Below are 16,363 nucleotides of genomic sequence, written 5' to 3'. Positions count from 1 at the left end.
GTCCTTCCAACTGTTGACGCTGTGATAATGGCAGTTACCAAGAAGACTACACTTCCAGTGGAAGGGGGAGTAGTGTTCAAGACTATGCTTCCCTCAAGTGTACCTTTGAGGTGTCCATGCTGGCTCTCCAGGACTTGATTTGTAACTCATATGCGGCCAGGACATGCCTTAGTGGTCTGGAGCAGGACCCTGATGCGGGTTCTGCGTTGGGGTTCTTTGTACCCCACATGGAGTCTGGTTTGGCTTATCTCTTTATGACCTGGTCTGGACTTCAGCCAGTCAGATGGTGTTGGCTGTTCTTGTTGGTTGTTGTGGCTGCGCTATTGGGTGGCGGATTTGGCATCCAAGCAGTGGCTCACTCGGTTGCCCTTTCGGGGCAGATCCTCTTGTGAAGATTTGGAAAAGATTGTGAAGGGTTTGGGGTACTCCAAGGGTCGACGTCAAGGCTGGGTCTGCACAGCCTAGTCCGAGAGGTGCGATGTTACCGACCAGGTCATCCTGGAACAGATTTTCAGCACCCCCAGTTTTAGCAGCATTCTTCCTCGTCTGAGAGGTGCACCTTTACCGACCAGGTCACCCTGTGGCAGATCTTCAGCACCCATTGTTTCATCTACATTCTTCCTTTCAAGGGGATAAACGACACACGGCTACTTCGATGCATCCAGGAATTGCAGGCTGCTCTTCCCAATGATGGGGTGCCGGTCCACCCTTCAGTGCACAGGATCGGGAGTTGGCTGACTCGTCCTGCTGTGCAACCTCCTCAGAAAGGGCGGCAGTCAAGGCCACGCTATATTCCCTGTTGGATCTGGGGGCAGTGGTATCAGTTCCGCCTCTCGAGAGACATGCGGGATGGTATTACATTTATTTTATGGTGCCCAGAAAGGGGGAACTTTTAGCCCTATCCTTGATCTTCGCAAAGTCTACGGTCCGGCATTTTCACATGGAAACTTTGTGGTCCGTCTGGTGGTAGTACTGCTGGGTGAGTTTCTGACGGGTTGGATCTCAGAGGCTTTTCTCCATATCTCTGTTTGGCCTCTGCATCAGCGATGTGCCATTTCCAGTTTCGAGCGCTCCCTTTTGGCCTGTCTTCTGCTCCCCACGCCTTTTCCCATGTTATGGTGCTAGTGGCGGCCTTTCTGCAGAAGGACAAAATCAGAATCCATCCCTACCTGGATGATTGGTTGATATGAGCAGACTTGGTACATGGGAGTCGCATGGCCACCGACCGGGTAATTGCGCTGCTGCAGTCTTTGGGATGGATCATCAACCTTCCCAAGAGCCGTCTGGTTCCTTCTCAAACTTTGGACTACCTCAGAGCTCGCTTCGACATGGCACTGGGCTGTGTATTCTTGCTGGAGGAGCGGAGGGACAGGTTCCACTCTCAGATTTCCAGCTTCCTGCAGTTGTCAAGTCCCAGAGCCTAGGACTACATTCAGATATTGGGCTGTATGGCTGTGACCCTGGAGATAGTACTGTGGGCTAGGGCGCACATGCGACCTGTAAAGTCCTCGCTGCTGAGCCGATAGTCACCGGTCTGTCAGGATTATTAGTTCCTTGGTGCCGTCTTCCATGGTTGCCCAAGGCCTGGCACAGTATGGCCTGGTGGCTTTGCAACCTCAACTTCTTGAAGGGAATGCCACTTGCGCAACCACAGTGGATGGTTGGGGGGGGGCTCGCCTCCACCACTATGTGCAGGGGACTTGGATCGCGATGAAAACAGCTTAGCCGATCAATTTCCTGGAGCTGCATGCAGTCCTGAACACCTTACGGGCATTTCAGGACCTGCGGTCTGAAGGTTTTTGGACAAAACACGACGGCAGTGGCTTACGCCAATCCTCAAGGCGGCACCTAGAGTCTGTCTTGCAGCCGAGGCAAGTCACCTTCTTGAGTTGGCAGAAACCCACGTTCAGTGTCTGGCAGCCCACATTTTGGGACAAACAGTGTGCAAGCGGATTTTCTCAGCCATCATATCCTAGAGCCAGCAGAATGGGAGCAGTCTGTGGAGGCGTTTCGTCTGATTTGCTGGAAATGGGCTATGCCAAAGATGGATTTAATGGCAACTTGGGCGAATGCCAAAGTGCCTGCTGCCTTCAGCAGAAGAAAGGAGTCAGGCTCTGCTGGTCTGGGCGCGCTTTTCCTGCCCTGACCCGAGTCAACACTTCTGTACGTCTTTCCACAGTGGCACTTGATCGGCCAGGCCTGTTCCTCGCTTGCTGTTTTGAGTTTGTTTGGGGGTTTTTTCCAGCAGAATTTGCAGACCCCATGGGGGAATGGGGGGCATGGTTCTGCCCACTTCTGGTCTGCTTTGGGGGGGGGGGGGTGTCCTCTAGGGGCCTTAGCTTTTTTGACTCTCAAGCTTAATCCCATTGGCTAAGCAAGCGCTGCAGGCAGATGCTGGCCTTCCGGCTCTAGAGGGGACCAAGTGGTTTCTGAGAGCCTGACACCCCAGCTGTGTTCCCAGAGGCTTGGGGAGGAGCTTTCGTATACTCAGTCTCCTTTGGACTCCCAACTTGGAGAATCCTCCCCCAAAAGAGTAGGAAGAGGAACGTTTGCATGTGATTTTTGCTTCTTCAGGCGAGAGTAGCTTTCCCATCTTACTGATGAGGTTACTAAAGCTCTGGGAATGCTGAAGATTCTCTTTGTGGATCCCTATGAGGAGGATTCGCTGTTGGAGGGTCTCACAGGATCCCTGAAGCAGTTTCCTTTCCACGTGGCCCATGCTCAATGGGGATCTCAAGGGGGCCAGAGCCCTTGAGCATTTGTACACTTGTGCCCCCCCCCCCCCCCCCACCCAAAAGGAGGTGGTGTAGAGATACTGGGTGTACCTTAAGGTGGATGTGCTGGACTTGACAGTCACCAAGAAGACGGTGGTCCCCATTCAGGGGGACTTGGCTCTCCACAAGCAGCATGAAAAGTGAGTGGAGCAGCAGTTTCATCAGCCTTTCCTTTTGTACTTCTAAGGTTCAGGATACTATTTGTGGCGGTTACATGGCTAGGGCCATGCTCTGATCACAGCAGTTGGCGGAGTCTCCAGGAATTTCTTGTCTGGAGTCTGGGGCGGCTTTCCTAGTGGACGTTCTTTATGACTTGGTCTGCCTCTCTTCCTGGTCCAATACCACATCTCTTGTGGGGTAGCGCTGGCTATGGTTCTGTGATTGGGTTGCAGGCGTGGCCTCCAAGAAGCTTTTCAGTGAAGTCCTGTTTAGGAGGAGTTGCTTGTTCAGGGAGGATCTGGAGAAGTTGGTGAAGGATATGGGAGAGGCATAGCCTCTTTGTCTTCTGGAGCTGCAGCAGAGGGTCTTCCAGAGGTCCTCGACCTCTAGGGACCGCTCCAGGGGTGTAAGCCTATACGTCACTCTGGGCCTGTAGCCTGGGAGTTCCTCCAGATCATTCAAGTCTGGCTCCTTTCATGGACCCCAAAAAAGCAAGTGACTCCAGGGATCCCGCAACCTTTCTGCAAGGTAAGTACGTTGGTTCCTTTGATCTTGACTTAAAAGAGATTGGTTTCTTGGAGATTTGAGAACAGATTTGGATATTTGCACTGTTTTTAAGCACAATTACACCTTGGTGATTGAAGTGTGCAACGGCTGAAACACTGGAGGGTCTTGAGTCCTGTGATCTAGGGTATTTATACCCATATTGAGCTCTCCTATTGATTCTGAGCACACTTTCAATATTTTTGAATTTTGTTCTATTAAAGTTTTTTTTTTAAGTTGTGGGTAATCTGTTGGGAGCATTATCTTCTTCCTCCCTGCGCTGTGTGGCTCTGTTGCATTGGTCGTGAGTTGTCAAGTCTTGTGAGACCAGCAAGAGTTCCTCCACTGTGCAGCTCAGAGTCGCACAGAGCCACATAGTGCAGAGAACAAGACACTCAGTAGTAATTGCAGCAGGAGCTGCAAATTAAAGAGCTGTGGAAATCTCAGGTACCAAAGAAAATTTCTAGTTGCCATGGTGACTTAGTGCCTAGCATTTGCTGCACCCTTTTCTTTACCCTTATAGTTATCGAAGGGTGTATTCACACATATTTGTGTGTCTGTATTGTATTTTGCTGTTTCAGGTTACATAGTCCCAGTAGTGATCCACGTTTTGTTTTATAATATCCTGAATTATGAACCAGTATAGCTTGATATTCCTTATTTTTCTTGTTCCTTCTGACCACTTTGGGGGAAAAAAGCTTAAAATTATAACTTACAATCTGTTTATGCATGAATAAAACAAAAAAGCACCTAAAATAATTTTCTTAGGCTCTTTAAAGGAAATGGGACTTGTTATACCGCCTTTCTGAGGCTTTGGCAACTACATTCAAAGTGGTTTACATATATGCAGGTACTTATTTTGTACCAGGGGCAATGGAGGGTTAAGTGACTTTCCCAGAGTCTCAAGGAGCTGCAGTGGGAATTGAACTGGTTCCCCAGGATCAAAGTCCACTGCACTAACCACTAGGCTACTCCTCCACTCAGGGAGGATCTGGAGAAGTTTGTGAAGGATATGGGAGAGGCACAGCCTCTTTGTCTTCTGGAGCTGCCGCAGAGGGGCTTCCAGAGGTCCTCGACCTCTAGGGACCGCTCCAGGGTGTAAGCCTATACATCGCTCTGGGACTGTAGCCAGGGAGTTCCAATCATTTTCTCTTTCAGCCCTTTTACTAACTCATTCAGGTCAAACTTTTATATAAGACTTGACTTGCCAAACGAGTATTCCTTAGCGTCCCTCCGGAACGGCCCAGCATATGGCTGATGGGTTGTGCACGCCTTCCAGCAGATGGAGACTGAGAAAAAAAACTGTGACTCTAGCCAGCCAATAAGAGCCCCTGCCAGCTAGAGAAAGATCCAGTAAGCTCAATCTCCAGCAGGTGGAAGGCGGTGAGCCCTTTAGTCTCAGTTGTTTATTGCTTAATTCTTTAATTCTTATTGTCTGGTTATTTTTTAATGTGTTTTTGTCATCTGTGCCTTTAAAAAAAAAAAAACCTGCTGTAGAGGCAGAGGTCCGTGGGGGCTTCTTATTGCCTCGGGAGTGCTACACTCGGGAGGCCGGGTCCCTCCCCCCATTCCTCCCCGTTATCTCTTGCTTGCTGGCTGTTTAAAAAATTTTCCCAATAGATTTTATTGCTGGCATTTTAAAGATGCAGCTACAAGAGAAAAGTTTCCTCAAGGTCCTCAAGGAAGGTGCTTTGGAGGTGGGGAGAGGCAGCCACTTAGAAGGAGAAGTTAAAATTTTGGACCCCTCGGTCTGCTGGTTTGGCAGAGCCGTTTTGGGTTTGTTTCTTTAAGAAACTGAGCAGTGTAGCTCCTTCGCGGTTTGTTTTGTTGATCAGCTGTTTTCCCCGATGTTGGAGAAATTTTGCCAAAGCGCTGTTTGTTGGTGGGGGCTCGGTGCAAGTGGGGTTTGTAAGTACTGCACTGCTAAGGAAGACCAGAGTGCAGGGCTAGGGAAATAGTTAGTTTCGCCATCTGGGGAGCCCGATGCCGGTGTCTTGTCAGTGGTTGCGTCCCCTCCCGCTTTGGTGCCGATTTTGTCGTGAAACGCCGCCATCTTGGATGCCTCGTCGTCATCTACTTCTCTGGCTCCTTTGCCTGCTGAGCCTATTTCTATTTCTCAGGCTGCCGTTTTGCCTGCGGGGGAAGGAGGTTTTCCTCTTGAATTTGTAGTACAGATGTACCAAGCCTTTCTCTTGCACAGAGCTATGGTCCCTCCTGGCAGGGGTGTTTATGGAGGGTGCTTCTATGGCTCAAAAGTGTTTCAGGTTCTTTGAAGAGGAACAAGATTTTTCTTATTTTCCAGATCCGGAGATGCCTGCCTTAGATGAGGAGGTGTTTTCTCCTGAGGAACAGTTTGCTGAGGGGCTAGAGCGCACATCAGAGGGTGAGAAATCTCTTCCTATGGGAGAAGATTCTTCGGTAGTCAGAATTTTTCATAAATATGATCTTCAAGAGCTTATCTCGCAGGTTTCTTCTACCTTACGTTTTGAGGATCAGGATCCTCAGGTGTTCGAGCCCAGGAAGGTGGATTTGTTGGTCAAGGGTATTTGCAGAGCAGGTAAGTCTTTTCCTATCCATCAGGATATTAGAGATATTATTCAGGCTCAGTGGGAGTTTCTTGATTCTGCTTTTAGGCTTGCTCGTTCTATGGTTCGGCTGTATCTGGTTCCTGACTTAGATAAGGACCTTTTGTGCCCCCCCCCCCCCCCCCCCGTAGTGGATGCGGTTGTTTCCACCGTTACCAAGCATAATACGGTTCCGGTGGATGGTGGTACGGCTCTGCGAGATCCCCAGGATCGTCGTATTGAAACTTTGTTTAAAAATTCTTTTGATGTTTCTGCGCTTGCGGTGCAGGCAGCAATTTGTGGGTCTCTGGTAGCGAGAGCTTGTTTCCGCTGGTCAGAGAGAGTGTTGGACCGGACTTCAGGTGATCTTTCGGCTATTGACCATGAGGTGGCAAAGCTGGAAATGGGTTCAGCTTTTTTGGCTGATGCTCTTTATTATTTGCTTCTTCTAAGTCTATGGCTCTTTCTGTCGCAGCCCGTCGTACGCTTTGGCTGCGAGGTTGGTCGGCTGATGTGGCTTCTAAGTCTAAGCTTAGTAAGTTTCCCTTCAGGGGTTCTTTTTTGTTTAGAGAAGAATTAGACAAGCTGCTGCATAGCTTGGGTGAAACTAAAGTTCCTTGGTTGCCGGAGGATCGTCCTAGGGTTGGTCGTGGCTCTTTCTCTGGTCGCGCTAGAGGCCGGGATTTTCGTCATTTTCGGCCAGGCAGAGTTGTTCAGGGACAGCGCGCCAGATTTCTCCAAGGACTCGGTCCTTTCGAGGAGCTCGTAGAGGGGGGCGAGAGGCAGGAGGTTCCTTTGCCTCCTCTTCCCATCCTCAACCATGAAGGTTTGCGGGCCCAGCTTCTGGTTCCAGTGAGTGCTCGGCTGGCACAATTTCAAGAGAGGTGGGCCCAGATTACTTAGGATCAGTGGGTCTTAGAGGTTCTTCGAGAAGGGTACGCATTAGAGTTTGCTTATCCTTTGTCAGATGCTTTCGTGGATTCCCCTTGCCGTTCTCGTATCAAGGCTGCTGCCGTCAGGGATACTGTCAACAGGCTTCTGGACCTTCGGGCCACATTGGATTTTGCAGATTGCTTGCCATCTTGTTTCTTAGGACCTTCGGGCCATTTGTCCATTTCCTTTGGAGGAGCCAGCGGCAAGGCCACCGCTCCATTTACTTTCTGGTTCCCAAGAAAGAGAGCTCCTTTCGACCAATTTTAGATCTCAAGGCGGTGAATCAAGCTCTCAATGCCCTCGTTCCGTGTGGCCCGTCATTGTTGTGATGCGGTCTGGAGAGTTCCTGACTTCACTCGATCTTACAGAAGCCTATTTCCACATTCCGATTCGTCCAGCGCATCAACGTTATCTTCGTTTTGCGGTGCTGGGTCGCCATTTTCAGTTTTGGGCTCTTCCCTTTGGCCTGGCAACGGCCCGTCATACGTTTACCAAGGTCATGGTAGTTGTAGCTGCAGCTCTCAGAACAGAGGGCATTTTGGACCATCCTTACTTAGACGATTGGTTGATCCGGGCAAAATATCACTAGAGTGTTCAGACGACAGCTCGGGTAGTAGAAGTTTTGCAGTCCCTAGGTTGGGTAGTCAATGTACAGAAGAGCCGTCTTCAGCCTTCTCAGTTGTTGGGGTATCTGGGAGTTCTGTTTGACACGCAGCAAGATTGTGTGTTTCTTCTGCTGGCTTGTGTTCTCAAGGTGCAGACTCAAATTTGTCAGTTCTCACAGTTTCCGTCCCGTCGGCAAGAGACTATCTTCAGGTTTTAGGATCCATGATGGCAGCAATCGAAGCAGTTCCCTGGGCCAGGGCTCACATGAGGACCCTCCAGAGGTTTCTTCTGTCGAGATGGTCGTCCCAAACGGATTCGCTTCTTCAAAGGTTACCACTCTCGCTCCAGGTGAGGACCAGTCTTCGATGGTGACTCCAAGAGGCCAACGTGACCAAGGGTATGCCGCTAGAGCAGCCCAGCTGGATGGTGGTAACAACGGATGCCAGTCTCTAGAGCTGGGGAGCTCACTGTCAGGGACAGGTCGCTCAGGGTCTCTGGTCTCGCCAGGAAACGTCCTTTTCAGTCAATCTGTTAGAGACCAGAGCGATCCGTCTGGCGCTTCAGAGCTTTCTTCATTTGCTCAGAGGCCGAGCAGTCCGAGTACTGTCAGACAATGCCACGGCGGTCGCATATATCAGTCGACAAGGAGGGACGAGGAGCCTGCCGTTGGAGAGAGAGGCGTCTCTTCTGCTTCAGTAGTCAGAGGTCCATCTGGTAGCTATTTCAGCGGCTCACGTGGCAGGGGTACTAAATGTTCAGGCAGACTTTCTCAGTCGTCACTAGCTCGACCCCGGAGAGTGGTCACTAAACGAAGTAGTGTTTCGGCAGCTGGTCAGTTGTTGGGGTTCGCCCGAGATGGATTTGTTTGCCTCAGCCGGCAATGCGAAGCTTCCTCTGTTCTTCAGTCGTCGCAAGGATCCCAACGTGCAGGGCGTAGACGCTCTTCTTCAATCTTGGCCGGTTGGACTAATGTATGCTTTTTCACCGTGGCCTCTGATAGGGTATCGTCTTCAGAAGGTCGAGGCTCACAAGGGACGTCTGATCTTGGTGGTGCCAGATTGGCCCCACAGGCCGTGGTACGCCGACCTTCGGCATCTTCTGGTAGATGTTCCCTTCCAACTTCTAGTCATGCGAGATCTGTTGTCGCAGGGTCCAGTCGTTCATCTGGATCCGGATCGATTCTGTTTTACGGGCCTGGCTCTTGAAAGGGCTAAGCTGACTAAGAGGTTTTTTGGCTCAGGTCATTGCTACTGTGCTTCGCCCTCAGCGCCGTTCTATTTCTTTGAATTATGTGCACACCTGGAGGATTTTTGAGGAGTGGTGTAAGGAGATGGGTTTTTCTCCTTTTCATACACGGTTCCGCAAATTTTAGATTTTTTGCAGCGAGATTTTGACAAGGGCCTTGCTTTGGCTTCTCTTAGGATGCAGATTGCAGCTTTGGCATCTTTTCATGGTTGTGTTCAAGGAAAGTCTCTTTCTAGTCATCCAGATGTGCATTTTTTGAGGGGAGTTAATCTTCTTCATCCTCTGTCTCACACCTCTTTTCCTCATTGGGATCTGAATTTGGTGCTTTCGGTTCTTACTAAACCTCCCTTGGAGCCCTTGTCTTGTACTCTGAAGGATTTGACTCTGAAGACAGTGTTTTTGGTGGCCATTGCTTTGGCTAGACGAGTTTCAGAGTTACAGGCATTATCGTGTAGATCGCCGGTTTTGGAGTTATGTAATCGGGTAGTTTAAGGCCAGTTCCTTCCTTTCTTCCCAAGGTTGTGACTCGGTTTCATGTTTCTCAGCTGGTGGTTTTGCCTGTGTTAGGTTCCTTCTCCGGTTCTGAAGAGCAGCAGTATTTGAAGTGTTTGGATGTCAAACGGGTGTTGAAAAACTATATCAAGTCTACTGATGTCGTTCGGCGATCTGATCGTTTGTTTATTTTGATTGGAGGTTCCTGCAAAGGGTTCATGGCTTCTAAGCCCACTATTTCTTGTTGGCTTAAAGAGATGATTGCTTCAGCTTATCTCCTTTTCGGGAAATCTGTACAAGAACATGTTAAGGCTCACTCTGTGAGGGGTCAGGCAGCTTCTTGGGCAGAGCGTTCTCTGGTACCTCCGGAAGACATTTGTAGAGTGGCGACCTGGTCGTCTTTGCATTCTTTTTCAAAGCACTATCGCTTGGATGTTCTCAGTCGTCGGCAGCTTGCTTTTGGGGAGCGTGTTTTGTCAGCGGGGCTGCTGGTTTCCCTCCCATAATTTTACTGCTTTACTTCCCATCAGTCATATGCTGGGCCGGTCAGGAGGGACGCTAAGGAAGGGTAAATTAGATCTTACCTGCTAATTTGCTTTCCTTTAGTCCCTCCGGACCGGCCCAGATCCCTCCCTTCAGTTTGTTCTATGTTTCGTCATTATGCGGTTTTGGAGCTGTATTATTGGTTGTTAGTTTACTTATAAAAGAAAAACGAAAGATATATAGATATATGTATATGTGTGTGTATGTGTGTGTGTATATATATATATATGTATATGTGTGTGTGTATATATATATATATATATATATATATATATATGTGTGTGTGTGTGTGTATATATATGTTTAATAACGAGTCCTATTTTGCAGGACCATGTTATGTTTGCAGACACTCAACCTATATTGCCAAAGTGCTGGTGGCTGCTCAGGTTTTTGGTGGCACAGATTATATATATATGTTCTGTCATTTCCTTCTGCTTTGTTACTGGATCGGTCTCTAGCTGGCAGGGGCTCTTATTGGCTGGCTAGAGTCACAGTTTTTTTCTCAGTCTCCACCTGCTGGAAGGTGTGCACAACCCATCAGTCATATGCTGGGCCAGTCCGGAGGGACTAAAGGAAACAAATTAGCAGGTAAGGTCTAATGTACCCATGTGATGTAACTTGACTAGCAACTAGATACATATGATTAAAACAATGAATGACAGGAGTTTTCTAGTTGATAATGAATAACTTACAGCAGTCAACAGAAGGTGATATTCTAATTTAACAACCTATTCACATCTTTTTGAAACATTTATCTTAATTTCTTGCATCCTCAAATAGATGGAATCAGTTCATTATCTGTGTGTGAAGTTTATGAAATATGAGTAGGGTACTCCACAAGGTCTTTAGTCACTCAACCCATCCATATTTTATTAGACTACTGTCTTGGAAGAATACCCGTTAAAGGGAGTTGATTAATTTGTCAGTCAACATAATATTTTATTCCCTTTTCATCCCTACCTGTCTGGTAATGAGTTAAGTGTCTGTCTATCCATTTGCTTGACGTGTTTCTTGAGAACCAAATGGTTTATTTTACCCTATGGATAGATTGGGAGGATATAATAAATAACATTCAGATACCTCAAAAATAGTAATGGCTAGAAAGCAAATATTTTTCAGAGGATAGAATGCTAGAACAATAGGTCATGGAATGAAGCTTCAAGAAGTAGACTCTGGAGCAACATCAGCAAATATTTTTCACTGAGAAGGTGGTGCACAGTCTTGAGTAGGTAGAAACAAGAAGTGGCAGAACTGGGGAAAAAAACATGGCATAAGCATGAATTCAGAGGAGCACCAAAGAAACTGTAGCAAAAATGGAATTGGGCAGTTTAGATGGACTTTAAGGTCTATATTTGCTGTCACATCTCTTTGTTTGATGAACTATACAAGAAGCTAAGATATCATATTGCCTTTTCATATGTTGCTGCTTGAAGTAAATATTTGGAGTCATAATGGATATTTTTTTGTTTTAATATTTAATAGCATAGATAAAATTTCGAAGATAACGTCTCCAGTATTGATAATCCATGGAACTGAAGATGAAGTGATTGACTTTTCACATGGTCTAGCACTATTTGAGCGCTGTCAAAGGCCAGTAGAACCTCTATGGGTGGAAGGAGCTGGACACAATGATGTGGAGCTTTATGGACAGTACCTTGAGCGACTAAAACAGTTTGTTTCACAAGAGCTAGTAAATTTGTAATCACTATGTAAATTTGCTTGCTATGTTTTGTTTCATTGGTAGGCTGCAAGCCATAGTACATATTAAAATCATAAAACCTGAAGGTTTTGTTTGCAAATCAGGTCAGTTGCCTTGAAAATGTACAGGTAATGATTTGTGAACATTAGTAATGAAGGTTTTAATACCAGTATATTAACTGGAAATAACACTATCATGCAGTCAAGCTTGTGTAGTTTAAATATACTTATTGTGTAAAACTTTTTTTTTTAGCTGTTCAAAACAAACATGAAGCAGTACTGTATGAAATCTTAATTATGTAAAATCAAATGCTACAAAGTGTTGCCAAATACTTCGGCATACAACATAAGTTTCTATTTTTTTTTAAACATCTCAAATTTACTGTGATGTATTATGTTGCTTAATTGTAACTAAAATGTCAGCTCCCCAAGACTGTATATCTTAAATTATATATTGCCAATAGCCATGATTTGAAATTGTAAGCAATTTCTAGTAAACTTAAGAGCATATAAGAAGTTCACTGGAATTGGTCAAGTCTGTTATACAGAGTCTGATCAAAACAAGGATGTTTATTTAAATGAGTGTAGCACTTTTTATTTTATTTTTTACATGTTTTGTAAGTATAGTGCATCTTCCATGTTAAAATGTGGGAATGGGAAGAATTAAGATATGATCTAATCTTCCTGCCTGATTGAGCTGTAAACACAATGAAATTCTGGACACACTAAATTATGATGTGCAAGTGTTATTCAAAGGCTAAGTATCGGAATAGGCAATCAGATACTTGGGCCTCGTTCAGCCACTTAACATGCATGATTTAGTATTCATGTGTAGAGCTGAGTCCAGCCATTAAATTAGCTGATTAGCTCTGTATGCATAAATCATCATGTATGTTAGAATATTTACATTTGGTCTGCAATGTGTATATAAAACCACTAAGATGTATAAAGCTTGAAGAAATACTTTATATACAACATTGTTTTAAACTTTGAATGCACGTCAATGCAGTCCTTTGATTGCAGAAAAAAAAACTTGAATGTTTTTCTAGTTTTTTCACATATTGTGTTCCTCCTCCTTCAGAATTACATTTGTTTTTTAAATGTAGAAACTTTAGGGGTTTTTTTCTTGGGGGCGGGGGGACCTTGAAGGGTTTTTGTGTTTAATTTTGGTTTTTTACCATTCTAATATACTTCTGTGAGAGGAGGTTACAAAGAATGTTCATATTTTGTATGACTGTAGTAACATTTTTGTAAGTTGCCTTTTTTCTCAGATGAGTTTTGCCTACATTTTAAACTTTCAATGATAATAAATGCAAATGAATTAACACATTAGTTGAATTTGAATGTTCAAAAACACACTGTGTTAATGTTTAAGGCCTTATTCATCTTTTCTTGTCCTCTGTGGTTATGTCTGAGATGGTCATGTAGAATTTTTTCTTAAATGTATTATCTTGAGTGTTGTGCTAAACAGTAAACTGTATTCTAACCATGTGGGGGTTTTTTCTGAGAACTTAAAAAAAAAATTGTCCCAAGTGCATCAGTTTAAAAAAAAAAAAAAATGTTTTATTCTTTGCAGCATTACTTCTGTGAGAAAACAAGAATTCAAATGGTCTGCTAGATACAACGTGGCACGGAAAGAGAAGCAGACCTTATGAAGAAAAGCAGTTCTATTGGTTAACATTAACACATGACTTGTATCCCGCTACTACCTTTCAGTTCTAAGTAGGTCACAATCGCCAACGAAACCAGAACAAACCTCTGGGAATCATATAAACCAGTTTAAAAAGTAGCATATTTCTTAAATAAAAATGTTTTGACCCAGGATTCACATACAAGTGCCCGCCATGGCCCTGTTGTGCCAGAACTGGCTGTGTGAGGGGCAAAAAACAAACACACAAAAATTGGTACCTAAATAAATGCAACACCAACCCCCCTATTTACTAAGCCGCATTAGCAGCTTGCTCTATGCTAATGCCGACAAAACCCATTCACTTTGAATGGACTGTCAGTATTGCCGCACTGCAGCCATTAGCGCAGCCAGACAGGAGGTATAAGTGCAACATAAGAGGTTTATTTACAGAACAAATATTCTCGGTCCTGTTACCTCACAGGACCAGGTCATAGCAAGGATAATCTGTGGTTTAGCAGCGATGGCTTAAAAACCCAAGCTGCAGCTGCAAGGTTACCATGCCCCAAACACAGTTCTTCACTTCTAATCCAGGGGTCTGCTTTAACTCCAGCCTGACCTCCAACACTCTTGTCAGTTAAGCAACACCAGCGGTTCAGTACTCTTGCACAGCTTAGCAAAACAATGCCAATGTACCCATACTTTTATACAGTACAGTTTGTCACACAACTCCTGGCTTGTTCCAGATTACAGCCTTTGCATGCACTCTTGGCTCTTCCCTAGCCATACAGTATAACTTTTACTCACTTTTACAGTAACTCAGCCAGGTCACCACAGCTTACAATACAGGCAGGTGGGTCACATTCCATATCATCATGCTGATCAATCCATAGACTGGTGGGTTGTGTCCATCTACCACCAGGTGGAGATAGAGAGCAATCCTTTTGCCTCCCTATATGTGGTCATGTGCTGCCGGAAACTCCTCAGTATGTTCTCCATCTCAGCAGGTGGTGGTCACACACAGCAGCAGCTCTGGCTAGGTCTCCAAGCCTAATTTTTAGGTTTTGTTGAGTACCTGGGGTTGAGGGCTCTTCTTGAGCAAGTGCAAACCTGGTGGTGCCAGGTCCCTCCTTTTCTCCCCCCCTCCCGCTGGCTCCGTTTAAAAAAAAAAAAAATTTGGACGTCCTTTAAGGGCGTTTATTTCAACGTTTATTGCAGCTGCTCACTGGGACACCAGTTCGTTACAGCTTGGAGCAAGAAGCAGGTAATTTTTACCTTTTGTAGCGGGCAGTGGGTTACCCGATCGGTCTCCACGTGGCCTATGGCGTCGGAGGGCGAGGGCGCGAAGAATCGCTCCCCGGACCGCGTGTGCGCATCTAGCAGGGATGCGGGGGTTTCAAAACCTGAATCGCCTTTTTTGGGCGTCAGTTGGGAGGCTGGTCAGTGTCCCGGTTCTTCCTCCGGTGCGGCGGTTTTTCCCGCCATAAACGCCCATCCCCCGCTGCTCGCCCCCCCCCCCCCCCCCCCCCCCCCCCCCCCCCCATTTTGGCCGGCCACTCTGCTCGGACAGCTTCTTCTTGGGCTGCCCTCGAGGTGGGAGACGTTAATACTATGGTCGCCCTTGATTCGGGCGACGGCAAAAAGCAGCCAAAGTTAAGCGCCGTTCTTCCCACGCGGCTCCTTCTCGGAGTTTCGCACCGGACGCCATTTTGGATGCACAGCATGTTTCTCCCCTGCTCTCGCGAGCGCTGGTTGAGGGTGCGTCTAGGGCTGTGGCCCAGGCTGCAGAAGTGCACAGTCTGGGGGGTTTCTCCCTTGAGTTCATTTTGCTGCTGCATCAGGCTTTCCTTATGCAAAACGCTGCCCCTGCTCCCTTGTCTGATAAAGGGGTTGAGGCCTCCGGAAGCAAACGCCCTCGGGTGGATTTCCAGGCCCTAGAGGACTCTGTCTCTTCTGATGTGGATGAGGGCAGCGTATCTGAGTTCTCCCAACGGTCCTTTGGGGATTCCTTGGAGGAGACTGATTCCCGCTCGGATGGAGCGGATGACCCCTCTGCAGCGTGGATCTTTCGCTCAGAGGATTTGCCCAACCTGTTAGTGCAGGCCATGAGCATTTTGAAGATTTCCTCTCCGGAGGACGTCTCTCCCTCAGCCTCTGTTGGCTCCGCCATTATGCTGGGGACGAAGTGCCCGCCTAGAATCTTCCACGTGCATGAGGCCATGCGCACCTTGATTTCGGCTCAATGGGATGTCCCAGAAGCGAGCCTCAAAGTGGCTAGGGCTATGTCCCGCCTCTATCCTCTGCCTGAAGGTGAACGGGAGGCCTTTCTTTGGCCTACCGTGGATTCTTTAATCACTGCGGTGACTAAGAAAACGGCGTTGCTGGTGGAAGGTGGCACGGCCCTAAAGGACGCCCAAGACAGAAGATTGGAGGCGGCCTTAAGGTCGTCCTTCGAGGTGGCTGCTTTAAGTTTGCAGGCCTCAGTTTGCGGCTCCTATATGGCCAGGGCGTGCCTGACGATTGTGCAGCGGGCTTCCCCCTCGGATCCTTCCTTGAGGGCTGATTGGCCAGCCCTGGAATCGGGCTTGGCTTATTTGGCAGACTTGCTGTATGATGTCTTGAGAGCCTCGGCTAAAGGTATGGCTCAGACAGTCTCTGCACGGCTTTGGCTGAAGCATTGGTCTGCTGACCACGCCTCTTAAGTCTCGCCTGGCTAAGTTGCCTTTTAAAGGCAAGCTGCTCTTTGGGGTCGAGCTGGACAAAATTGTGACCGATCTCGGCACGTCTAAGGGCAAGAGGTTACCAGAGGTCAGGGCTCGGGCCAGTGGTGCTCGCCCCGGTTCCTCCAAAGGACGGTTTCAGGAAGCCCGTCGGTATCGCCCGGGCAAGTCAGGCTCCTCTGCCCCCTCTTCCTTCAAGAGGAACTTGTCCCCCAAGCAGCATTCCTTTCGCAGAGACCGCTGTCCCGGAGGTGCGTCCTCCGGTCCTCCCCCAGGGTCTCGTACCCAATGACGGGGCCCTGGTCCATGGCCCAGTGCAGATTGGAGGACGCCTGTCCTCGTTTCTGGGCGAGTGGACCAGGGTAATTTCAGACACTTGGGTGCTGGAAGTCATCAGAGACGGCTACAAGCTAGAGTTCTGCCAACCCTTAAGAGACGGGTTTGTGCACTCTCCCTGCA

At 47.3% G+C, this 16,363-nt stretch overlaps 1 protein-coding gene across 2 annotated transcripts in view; it reads left to right on the top strand.

The window, feature by feature from the left end:
- Nucleotides 1–12,073, top strand: part of ABHD17B (abhydrolase domain containing 17B) — a 62,264-nt gene extending 50,191 nt beyond the window's left edge. For both annotated transcript variants that reach the window (XM_030193861.1, XM_030193862.1), the window contains exon 4: nucleotides 11,342–12,073. In XM_030193861.1, coding sequence (XP_030049721.1) covers nucleotides 11,342–11,561 — 220 coding nt within the window. In that variant the 3' untranslated portion in view covers nucleotides 11,562–12,073. The remainder of the gene's footprint in view (nucleotides 1–11,341) is intronic.
- Nucleotides 12,074–16,363: the final 4,290 nt, after the last annotated feature.

The sequence above is a fragment of the Microcaecilia unicolor genome, chromosome 2 (genome assembly GCF_901765095.1).
Source record: "Microcaecilia unicolor chromosome 2, aMicUni1.1, whole genome shotgun sequence".
Classification (NCBI taxonomy): Eukaryota; Metazoa; Chordata; class Amphibia; order Gymnophiona; family Siphonopidae; genus Microcaecilia; species Microcaecilia unicolor.
The sequence above is the reverse complement of the archived record's forward strand: the minus strand, read 5'-3'. Positions and strand labels throughout refer to the sequence as shown.